The 12,887-nt window shown below is 39.3% G+C and overlaps 1 protein-coding gene across 2 annotated transcripts in view; it reads right to left on the reverse strand.

The window, feature by feature from the left end:
* LOC112068392 (nuclear transcription factor Y subunit gamma) overlaps positions 1-10,771 on the reverse strand; it is a 62,884-nt gene extending 52,113 nt beyond the window's left edge. For both annotated transcript variants that reach the window (XM_024135531.2, XM_024135530.2), the window contains exon 1: positions 10,664-10,771. In XM_024135531.2, the coding sequence (XP_023991299.1) occupies position 10,664 (1 nt within the window). In that variant the 5' untranslated portion in view covers positions 10,665-10,771. The remainder of the gene's footprint in view (positions 1-10,663) is intronic.
* Between the last annotated feature and the right edge of the window lie 2,116 nt (positions 10,772-12,887).

Below are 12,887 nucleotides of genomic sequence, written 5' to 3' on the forward strand. Positions count from 1 at the left end.
CAGGAAAACCTGCAAAATCGTCAGTGTGTATCAAATACTTGTTTCTCCCCACTGATTATATACATATATCGTTTTACCTTTATTAACTAGGCAAGGCAAGTTAAAACAAATTCTTATTTTACAATGACGGCCTAGGAACAGTGGGTTAACTGCCTTGTTCAGTTGGCAGAATGACAGATTTTTACCTGTCTATCTCGGGGATTCAATCCACCCAACCTTTCGGTTACAGGCCTAACGCTCTAACCACTAGGCTACCTGCCGGCCCATTTGTACGTACATACATACATACACCACCATTCAAAAGTTTGGACACACCTACTCATTTCCAGGGTTTTTCTTATTCTACATTGTAGAATAATAGTGAAGACGTTAAAACTATGAAATAACACATATGGAATTATGTAGTAACCAAAAAAGTGTTAAACAAATCAAAAATATTTTCTATTTGATATTCTTCAAAGTAGCCACCCTTTGCCTTGATGACAGCTTTACTTACTCTTGGCATTCTCTCAATCCTTGCTGTGAAAGAGCAATGGAAGTTGTTGGCCTACTGCTACATTGGCCAGGCCTACAGAGCTGTTTGTATTTGTTTATATTGTGTATCCCCATTAGCTGCTGTCAAAGCAGCTATGCCGTCATGGATTAAAATCCTGCAGCGCACGCAAGGTCCCCCTGCTCAAGCCAGCGCATGTCCAGGCCCGTCTGAAGTTGCCAATGACCATCTGGATGATCCAGAGGAGGAATGGGAGAAGGTCATGTGGTCTGATGAGAAAAAAATAGAGCTTTTTGGTCTAAACTCCACTCCCCGTGTTTGGAGGAAGAAGAAGATGAGTAAAACCGTGAAGCATGGAGGTGGAAACATCATTCTTTGGGGATGCTTTTCTGTAAAGGGGACAGGACGACTGCACCGTATTTGAGGGGAGGATGGATGGGGCCATGTATCGCGAGATCTTGGCCAACAACCTCCTTCCCTCCAGTAAGAGCATTGAAGATGGGTCGTGGCTGGGGTCTGTCCAGCATGACAACGCGTACTGACCAAATTACGGGGTTCCCAAATAGGCATACAAGCTTGTGATTTGAAACAATCCAAAGAAGCTAATGATCCTCGATTACTCTGTGGCGAAGTCATGCCTTCAGGTGAATGATTTTATATATATTTCTGTACAGACAGGAGTAATTATATAATTTATTTCCATTTACTTCCCTATTGGACCCACCGCTATGCCATTTATCTCCTGTTCTATTGCTTTCTTTCGTTGTCCAGAAGCCAAAGGCCTAGTCATATTAGCAACCCATCCTAGTCATTTCATCTTTAAGTTTCCAAAAGAGAATTTCATCTGTCACATATGGAACCGCTATCAGGTGCGCTGTTTAGAATGGTGTTTTCCCGCGAATTGCATTTTGGCAAATGTTTGAAAATATCATTTTATTGGCTGCTTCATTACATGATTTGCATGTTCTGTTAAGATTAATTAGCATAATCAAAATATGATTTCTGGCATTCTGAGCACCGTGGGTGGATGGGTTATTGACCCAATGAATATTGGTGCGGGAAATTTCTCAAACGGACGGTAAATTAAAATCTTCCAGGTCACGTTATCAAGCGCCACCACTGAAACACTGGTGTAGCCTAGCTATAATATAATATCAATGACAATGTACGATAACGTTAATATTCGCATTGGAGGGGTAAACGTTCATTATTGATATGCTGACGTTAATTGATAATGTGTATTTTCAGCTAATTTAATTTGTATGGCTGAGACAAACCCTTTAATTGTCTGCACATTCTTGTGAATTGTTGCATTATTCAAGTGTAATATGGCTTGGTTGGATTATTCAATATTGTAATATGTTTTAAAAGGGCTCCCGAGTGGCGCAAGCGGTCTAAGCTTCGACATCTCAGTGCTTGAGGCGTCACTACAGACACCCTGGTTCGATTCCAGGCTGTATCACAACCGGCCGTGACTGGGAGTCCCAAAGGGCGGCGCACAATTGGCCCMGCGTTGTCCGGGTTTGGCCGTCATAAATAATAATTTGTTCTTAACTGACTTGCCTAGTTAAATAAAGGCTWAATAAAAATGTTWAAAAAWAAWAAAAAATTGCTTGTATTTTTGAATTGTTTGTGTTTACTGGCTAGCGGCTACTGTGATATTTACGGTCAATTTCAGCTGCAGACCAAGAAAGTAGAGTTGCCAGCGACAATGAAAGGTAGGCAAGGATGTAATGTGAACTCAAAAGTAGAAATCTCTTTAGGCATTCTGCTCCTCAGAATCTCCATCTCTCGTAGTTGGGATAGGGCCCTAGTCATGATTTCTGCATTTTCGAAGACCCTGTAACCAAAATACAGGTATAGAGTCTGTGTGAATGGTGAACACTTCCATTGTTTAAACACCTCCCTAATTTGAACTGAAAACAGCCCCCATGGTTTAACAACACCCCTCACAATTTGCCAGTTACACACTGATATGAATACAAGGGGCGTACCTGCAACTAAGTTGTAAATATGAAAAAGAGAGAGCGAGAGAAAGAGACACACAAAGCTCAATGTTCCCTTTTCAATTGTGGTACAGGGAGAGCAGGCGAACAGAGTAGAGCTGGTTCCAGGGTGGTTAATGATTATAGAGCAGCTCTATGGCGGTGCAGGCAGACTTGCCTAAACCCAAACCTCCATGATGACACCTGACAAGGTCACTCTGCAGCAGAGGCCTTCCCATGACTTGTGCGGCTGGTGCCTGCTGCCTGGGACATGTTTGCTTACTGACACTGTTTAGAGATAAACAAGCCAGGCTATCAGTTTTACAAATCTGTTTTTACAACGAGCCGGGCTATCAGTTTTATAAACACACAACAGAAGAGAGCCCTCAGGGCTGCCGGGCTATGCCATGCACGCACACACCCCTAAATAAAAGGCTTACCAACACAAAAACATGCACACACAATTGTCCATCCWAGATGTGGATCATAAAACCGTCTCACCGGCTTCAATCCTGGCTGCACTCAATATGAAAAACTGATTCTAGATGTTGATGATTTAGCAATGGGGCATAAAATAACAATATGAATGCAACTTAAAACGCTCAACCAGAGCCTGCGCTCCTAGTAGCCGGGGAATTTAATGCAGGGAAACTTAAATCAGTTTTACCAAATTTATATCAGAATGTTAAAATGTGCAACCAGAGGGRAAAAAAACTCTGGACCACCTTTACTCCACACACAGARACGCATACAAAGCTCTCCCTCGCTCTCCATTTGGCAAATCTGACCATAATTCTATCCTCCTGATTCCTGCATACAAGCAAAAATTAAAGCAGGAAGAGTAAGAACATTTGAAATAGTAAGAACATTTCAGCAAGACAACTCAAAGGCAAAATCCATTAAAGCCAAGATAATGGAATTCATTGCCCTTGACAATAAACCGTTCTCTGTCGAGGGCGATGTTGGCTTTCGCCGACTGGTCAAGCACCGGTACACACTACCAAGTGCCCTATTTTTCAGATGTTGCCCTACCAGAGTTACACAGTAATAGCGTCACTGTTATTAGCGTCAAGACATACACACTATGGAATGCCGTTTGGGTCTTTGCGTGTCAAAAAAGATACAGCAACACTGTCAAAGCTGTACAAAAAAAGTCTGCAAACAAGCAAACACCGGCCACAAACGATGCGTTTACAATTCCATGTCGGTAATAAAGCATCATTTGTTCGACTAACTTCTGGGGTAGCTAGCTTTAGCTTGGTACCTAGCTAGCACCAATACAACCAGCCTGAAAACAATGACCAGTMGAAACTGCAGTCATTTTCATTATTCTTAGCAATGATTTAGGAATCCTTGTAGGTAAGTATTAGCTAGGTTGCCATTTGTTTTTCGCCTATTGAAATTGAACTTCAGTTCATGAAAATAAATAGCTAGCCAGCAACTTAACCCTGTTGCCCAAAGCTAACATTATAAGCAGCCAGCTAGCTTCATCTGGCAAGTGAGGCACGACCGGACTTGGTTGTGTTGTGAAGTTAGCCACAATAAGGATTAGGCACAATAGTGGAATTTGCGGTTTGCCTTCAAAATAAAAGGTATGTCATTGACAGTGATGCAAATTAATTTAAAAAATGTATGACCAGCACTGTAGGTGCACGAGACAACTTTACCAGCATCTTAGCATATGTATCGATGAATCGTTGTGACATGAAATACAAGCAATAGTGTAATAACTACGTAAAAAATGTATGAACGCGTTAAATTATTGTGTGATGTGCAGTCATATTCAGGTCCGGATTGGTCAACAAGCTTATTTGACACGTCAAACAGCGTTATCTACTGGTCTTGTTTTCTTTTTTGACACATAAAGACACAAACGGCGTACCATAGCAAAGACCCAAACGGCATTCCATAGAAATMCTGGTTGAGAATGAAACAACTGAACAAATGAACAATGAAACAGCACAGCAAGTAAGTGAAATAAATAGGTTTTGATTATGTTTTACTTGTAATGGGGACATACGTAAATGCCAACAAAATACCTTTTTGGTCAGTGTGGTGTGTGTGTGTGTAACCTTTATTTAACTAGGCAAGTCAGTTAAGAACAAATTCTTATTTACAATGACGGCCTACATCAGATTTCAGTGAGTTCTGTCGAGTGTGACTTCTTGTGCATAGCTAGCTACAGATTGGTTATATCACATTATCTGGTGTACAAAGATTTACTGGAAGTTAAAGGTTATGTACTGTTTGGTGTAGCACAGAGAATTTCCGACCAACCTTAACTTGGTGATACTGTCTTTGTTCACTAAATTTAAAAAAGGGTAATTGTCCAGATGCAAGTGGTTTGATTGAATTTAGAAAATGCTTCGTTAATAAAATAAAATTTTGCTCCATAAAGTAATCCAACAATGTGTACTCCGCCATCTTGTCAATTTCAAAACTTCTCTTCTTCGGTATAATGGCATTCGCAACAATTATATGTGCATTCCACCACCTACTGTAGAGGTGGATAATAATTATCCGAAAAGGAAAAAAATGCAGGGTAAATTTGTATTTATGTTTTAATATAAATTCCATACAAACTATCAATAATGAAATGTTCAACTAAATCAGCCTGCTTTTCTGTTTTAATCAGGTCCCTACACAGGCTCAGAAGGATCCTGTGATGGAGGGACATTTCCTGGCGACAGTAGTCCTTGCAGTGCTTCTGCCGTTAAGTCTTGGAGGCCCAAAAACTTGTCCAGCTTCTTGAACTTGTGCAGTACAATTAATAACTGTGGCAATAAATGCTGCAAAATCCACCTTCACAATAAGTTTATCCAGATCACTTGATTGACGTATAACATTTGCAACTTGTTGTGGCGCATCCACCGCCATATCTTCTTCAGAACTGTGGCCTCTTGCCCCTTCAACTCTCTTCACCGCCTCCACATAGGAGATTTGCTGTACAGCCCTGATCCTTGACACCTCAACCGCTTTCACCCTAACTGGGCACTCAGGGAATTCAGAAATATGATCCCCACCACARTTGCAACATTTTACATTCACAGAATCTTCCATAACATACTCCTTCCGTCTGCAAACACTTGACACATGGCCCAACTTTTTAAATTTCTTGCATTGAATCAAGGTTTGCACAAATGCTCTTACGGCATATTTTATACAGTACATTTGGAAAGTATTCAGACCTCTTGACTTGTTCCACATTTTGTTACGTTACAGCCTTGTTCTAAAATGTATTAAATCGTTTTTTTTCTCTCAATCTACACACATTACCCCATAATGACAAAGCAAAACAGGTTTTTAAAAATGCTCATCAAACATCAATAATACAGATAAACTTTTCTCCTTTTTYCCCATACGGGTCAAGCCACGTACATKAACTACTCCTGGAATTTTTGGTCTAAGATATTGTTTATCTATGTCCAACGGGATGCCAGAGATGACACCTTTTACCGGTACCCTACTCCGAAAATCAATGCTGTCAACTTCATGCGTCGATAAGCCACAATTCACGCTCCTTTTGCTCTTTAGATACACACGATATCAACACCACTCCTTTGTTGCTTTGACCGCATCCACTTTTCCCAACTCCTTTTTAACCATCCTCTTGACTTCAAAAGGGTTTCCAAAATAAACACCTTTATCCAAAAACGTATTCCAACAAGAAACGATTCAGACTCATTTTCCACAACAAWCTTTGCCCTTTTTGTTCCATTCTTGGGACTTCACTGTTGTCCATTTTCAACTTCAAAATGACAGTTCTGCTTCCACCATCTCCGTTTCAAATCTTCTCTTATTGATTGGTCCACCCCTAAGTGCAGCATGTCACGATGACACTCACCTGTCTCGATTAAGGAGAGAAGATTTAAAGAAGACAAAATGGTGGCATACACATTGTTGGATTACATCCTGGAGCAAAAATATATWTWTTTTTCTAAATTCAAAATGAACCACCTACAACTGGACACGGATATTTTAGAAGATACATGTTTGGCCAAATCGAGAATGAAGATAGTATCGCCAAGTTAAGGTTGGTCAAAAATTCTCTGAGCTACACCAAACAGTACCTATCCTGTAACTCCCAGTAATGGATACCAAAAAGCTGTGGTTATATCACATTATCTGGTGTAACAATCTGTAGCTAACTAGTTAGTMGTTTTTTCAATCCAACAGCATGCAACACTGAAGATAAACATTTAGCTACCTAGCTAACATTCGACAACAAAAATGATTAGGCAGATGTTACAGCTATAGAGATCCTATCCTATTCATCCTATTCATTACTAGAGGGCTATTAGTCCAAGGGCCACCCACCAAAAAAAGGCTTCAGAAAAGGAATTCAGTGACCCAGGAAACAAAACTGCAACGTTTCTACATCATTACATAGATAATGTTATGAATATGAACCCTGTGGTTCAAAACTTGCAAAAGTTGCACATTAATTAAATATTATAAATCAAAAGGTACAATTTTGTAATCAGAGCGCTTTTGGGTAATCTCCCCTAGCAACATTATGAGGTTGCCATGTTACACCTTGGTTTCAATTGTTACACATGTTCAGTTGTCCATGTTTGGAGAAAGCAACATATGTACCGGACTGGAGGAATCCCAAAATCGATTTTTCTCAGATGCCAGAACAACCCTTTATGTAGCTGTTGGGACCTTGAATGTTTTGAGAACTGAGTTAGCTAGCAAACATGGTTCTGTCTTGAGGTTGACTATCAGAAAAACGCAATGAGGGCCCTTGTAGGCGAAATACAGCTGCCAAAATGTCTTATATTAACTGAGAAACCACTGTACATGGTTAAAACATATTTCCTTTTTTCTGGATCAGTAAAGGACCGGTAACATGTGTTGCTTGAGTTTACGCAAGGACGAACAACGAAACTCACAAAGAGTTCTGTGTGCCAGAGTGGAACAAAATTAACCAAAGTGAAACATAGCAACGTCCGACCGTTGTTAGGGAAATTACCCAAGATTGATGCTAAAAATCTTGCAACTAAGTTTTGAACCACACAATGTTCATATTCATAACATTATCTAGGCTACATAATGTTGTTGAAATTTTGCAGTTTTGTTTCCTGGGTCACGGAACAACATTTTTGGTGGGTGGGCCTTGGACTATATGTCATAAATCAGGGGTGTCAAATTAATTCCATGACGGGGCTAGTGTCTGCTGGTTTGTACTTTCAATGAATACCTAGACAACTAGATGAGGGGAGTTCCTAACTAATCAGTGACCTTAATTCATCAATCAAGTACAAGGGAGGAGCGAAAACCCGCAGACACTTTGCCCTCTGTGGACTGTGTTTGATACGCGTCATAAACCCTCAAATATCCAGAAAAAGGTGAAAATTATAGCCATATTGGTCATGGAGAAATCCAAACCAGTCTAATTGGAATGAATGGCAGTAGAGCAGGGTTCTCCAACCCTGTTCCTGGAATGCTACCCTCATGTAGGTTTTCGCTCCAACCCCAGTTGTTTCTAACCTGATTCATTTCATCAACCAGCTAATTATTAAAATCAGGTGTGCTAAATTAGGATTAGAGTAAAAAAAATAAAAAATACAGGACAATAGTTCTCCAGGATCTTGGAGGACCCTGCAGTAGAGGCATAATCATGATTTTATGTATTCAGGAAAATAAAAGGCATGCGATATCGGAAAATGTTTAATAGAATTGTCACCCTAAAATATTACCATAAACACAGTTTATACAGGTTTTATATAAATTGTCAGTATAAATAGCCTCATATGTAAACAGACCATACATGTCGAAATGTTTCTTGGAAAGCTGTGAGTGTTATATGATACAATATCAGTATTTGTTGCATTTACAACTTGCTTAAGTCCTATTATCAACTGATTTTTTTCCAGTTTGTGGTTGTGGATTTGAATTTATTATGGATCCCCATTAGCTGCTGCCTACTCTTCCTGTGGTCCAGAAAAATTAAGGCAGTTACACAATTTTAAAAACATTACAATACATTCATAACAGATTTCACAACACACCAAGTGTGCCCTCAGGCCGATCCTCGACTTCGGCGATGTCATCTACAAAATAGCTTCCAACACTCTACTCAGCAAACTGGATGCAGTTTATCACAGTGCCATTCGTTTTGTTACTAAAGCACCTTATACGACCCACCACTGCGACCTGTATGCCCTAGTCGGCTGGCCCTCGCTAATGTTCGTCGTCAAGACCCACTGGCTCCAGGTCATCTACAAGGCATGCTAGGTAAGAGTGCCGCCTTATCTCAGTTACTGTCACGATGGCTACACCCACCCGCAGCACGCGCTCCAGCAGGTGTATCTCACTGATCATCCCTAAAGCTAAACCTCATTTGGACGCCTTTCCTTCCAGTTTCTCTGCTGCCTGCGACTGGAACGAATTGCAAAAATCTCTAAGTTGGAGACTTTTATCTCCCTCAACAACTTTAAAAAATCTGCTATCCGAGCAGCTAACCATCGCTGCAGCTGTACATAGTCCATCGTAAACTTACCACCCAATTTCCTACCTCACCCCCCATACTGCTTTTATTTATTTACTTTCTGCTCTTTTGCACACCAGTATCTCTTCTTGCACATGATCATCTGATGATTTATCACTCCAGTGTTAATCTGCTAAATTGTAATTATTCGATTTATTGCCTACCTCATGCCTTTTGCACACATTGTATATAGATTCTCTTTTTTTCTACCATGTTATTGACTTGTTTATTGTTTACTCCATGTGTAACTCTGTGTTGTCTGTTCACACTGCTATGCTTTATCTTGGCCAGGTCGCAGTTGCAAATGAGAACTTGTTCTCAACTAGCCTACCTGGTTAAATAAAGGTGAAATAAAAAAATAAAATAAACTCCACTACCACATATCCACAACACAAAATCCATGTATGTGTGTTTGTGTATGTTATCATGTGTGTGTATGTTATCATGTGTGTGTATGCACCTATGTTTTTGTTTATTCAATCCCCTGTTCCATAAGGTGTATTTTAGTTTTTTTGCATAGTTTTAATAAAATGTGCCATATTGGCAGTTAACTTGTAAAATTGTCTGGCTAGCTAACAAACATACATTCTTCAAATTCATTATTTTAAACAATATCTTATAACAACATTGGCAAACCAACTCCCTGACCAAAATGGCTGACCTATCCCGTCTTAARGTTCATGTACATTCTAGTATTCTAATTATATGGTTCCAGCTACCTGGATGAAAAGGCTAGCTTAATCAGCGAACGTTTAGCTTCGCTGGCCCATAGTTCTTAATACGGTGTTATAATCAAATCAAATTTATTTATATAGCCCTTCGTACATCAGTTGATATCTCAAAGTGCTGTACAGAAACCCAGCCTAAAACCCCAAACAGCAAGCAATGCAGGTGTAGAAGCATAATGTATTGTTACCTAGCCAAACGTAGACATATTGATAGTTCATTGTTCTCCAACCCTGTTCCTGKAGAGCTAACGTTAAACTCCTGTAGGTTTTCAACACAACCAGTTATAACTAACCTGATTCAATTGCTCAGCCAAATAATTATTAGAATCAGGTGCGTTAGGGTTGCAGCGAAAACCTACAGGAACGTAACTCTCCAGAAACAGGGTTAGAGAGCCCTGGCTCGGGTAGTTGTTGAAGCTAGTTTACTTATGTGCTCGATGGTAAACCCAACCCAGTCAATGAAAACGATGATACACATTGGCCCATGTGTTAGAGCTAATTCTCCACTGAACAACATGTACTGCTGATCAATGGAAAGTTTGCTAAACTGGGGTAAAGCTCTCTAACCAATAAAGACTACGTTAGAATCTGTCCTTCAGACCAATCAAACCTCGGACTAGATTCCACCAATCAAGGTTTCTACGGGTTCAGTTAGTTGTGAAACTGACGCCATTAGGGATCTACCAAAAATCGCCAGTCGTACGAGGCAGAATTTAGACAAGAGCCAACATGGCGGCCTCAGTGCGGCAGTTTCTTGGCCGCCTCGGTTCCTTTCAGCTGGCCACCAATAAGCGGCTCAGAGAGCGGGGAGGGAAATGGCGCCTATGTTCATCTTCCAAAACAATCGTCTATTGGACAAGAACAGCAATTGAAAATGCGCAAAGTCATAGGCCCAATTCCATAGCGACACAGTATGGTTTCACATATAGACATTAACCATGTATATAATCTGATTTTTACTCACTTTGTTTTACGGGTTAGCACAAGTGAAGTTCAGCTCACCGTATTATTTATTTTATTTCAGTAGCAACGGGAAACAAGATGGCTGCCAAGTACATCTGCTCTAACCGGAAACTGTGCAACGTTGGTGCGCTGACGTCAAGAACTTTMAATTCTGAGCCTTGGAGCCTCAAACTACGTTAATTTTGAGTGCAGTTATAGATTTTCTTTTGTAGTTTCTCTTTTCAAGTGCAAAAAAGTAACTAGTGTTTCTTTCCCCCTCTTCAATCCATTTTGCTCTTGACCTTACAAAGGCGCCTTTTGCCAGATCGGTGTAAGTCTGTTCTAATTCTAGTTGTAAAGACCTGAACACAGACTCCTCTTCTTCAGATAGATTATCTTTCTTTAGAAAACTGTCAAGCTTGCTCATCATCTCCTTTTCTCTAAGGTGCTTTAATTGCATCAGCTCTTTGGCACGTTTAATGGCTACAACTCTGACTTTATATTTGAARAATTCCCATCTACTTCCATGACCCAAGTCTTTTCTTGCAAAAATATCTTTAGCTAATGATTTGATGTTTTCAATGAGATCAGTATCTTTAAGAAGTGTATTGTTTAATTTCCAATACCCTCCAGTACCTTTTGATTTTTTAGTAGCTTGTAAATTCAGGGAAATCAAGTGATGATCAGAAAAGGGAGCCAACTGATGATCTACATCTATAACAAATTGTAACAAAAAAGGGGAAATTAGGAATAAATCTATTCTAGATTTASGTGACATAGTTTTGTTGGTCCAGGTATAACCCTTAGCATCCGGATTGAAATAATGCCAGGCATCCTCAACACAGAGATCCTTGCATAATGTAGTAATAATGTTACTATTTTTAGGGTTTTGACCGTTCTAGGAGGATAACGACACATTCGCATCAGGTGTTCTTCATAAAATTCCCCTGAAAAAATTAGAAAAGCCTCCTGAGTATTTGATGTTAAATCCTGTACTTTCCTGGTAAATTGGGTAAAAAGGGTCTTATTAGGAGCATGTGACGATGTTTTTAGCAAAGATCCCATTACAATATATCATTTGTCAATTCCTTTTATGAAAACCTTTACAGCTCTCAATTTCAGGAAGATGGTTGTGAAAGCTACATTTGCCACATTCAGAATTGTGTCCCTGTAATTGAGGATGATTCCACTCAGTTTGCGATTCACCTGTGTCAATTGAGAAATTAGAGAGGCTCTGATTCAATGATAAAAAGGAAATCACCTGGCCCTGATGGCCTGTCAGTTGAATTCTATAGACAGTTTTGGGAGTTGCTAGAAGACCCCATTTTCAATATGTTTCAAGATTGATTAAAAATGGGGAAATGGTCTCCACTATGAAACAGGGCCTTATTTCTGATTCCGAAGCGTGATAAAGACCCTTCTCTCATTGACAATTGGAGACCAATTACTTTATTAAATGTTGATTACAAATTGATTGCTCTGGTTTATGCCAAAAGATTAAAGAAAGGAATAGATACCATTTAAATGAGACTCAAACAGGATTTATGAAGGGCCGTCACATAAGCTCTAACATTCGTTTAGTCTTGGACCTTTAGATTATTCAGATGCAATTGACTCAGATGCGGTTGTCCTATTTCTGGACTTCTGTAAAGCCTTTGACACAATTGAACTGAATTTCTCTTTAGGTCTCTTAAACTTTTTGGATTTGGTGAACATTTTATAAAGTAATTTGCATGTTTTACAAAGATATAAATAGTTCTGTGCTACTAAACCTTAAATACTTCCAAAAGATTTAGTATCAACAGAAGTGTACGACAGGGTGCCCAATTTCGCCATTTTTATTCATTTTGGTTGTGGAACTTCTATCTCTAGAATTCTGAATGATGCAAATTTGTATGGCTTAACCATTTTAACAAAGAAATCAAAATTTCCCAACTGGCTGATGATACTACTCTTTTCTTAAGAGACAAAGACCAGGTCGCACATGCCCTTAATGCTTTAACTGCATTTCTATTGCATCAGGATTAATGCTGAATGTTTCTAAATGTGAAATCTTATGTTTATTTGACTCTGATGATAAAGAAATTGAAAATATTCCTGTAAAGGACTGTGTTAATATTTAGGAATACATCTGTCAAAAAAACACTTAGTCAGACAACATTTGAATTTCTCTCCTAAAATTAAGAAGAACTAAAAATATATTTAATAATTGGCTACAAAGAGATCTTTCTATACTTGGGAGAGTA

Source organism: Salvelinus sp. IW2-2015, unplaced genomic scaffold (genome assembly GCF_002910315.2).
Source record: "Salvelinus sp. IW2-2015 unplaced genomic scaffold, ASM291031v2 Un_scaffold495, whole genome shotgun sequence".
NCBI lineage: Eukaryota > Metazoa > Chordata > Actinopteri > Salmoniformes > Salmonidae > Salvelinus > Salvelinus sp. IW2-2015.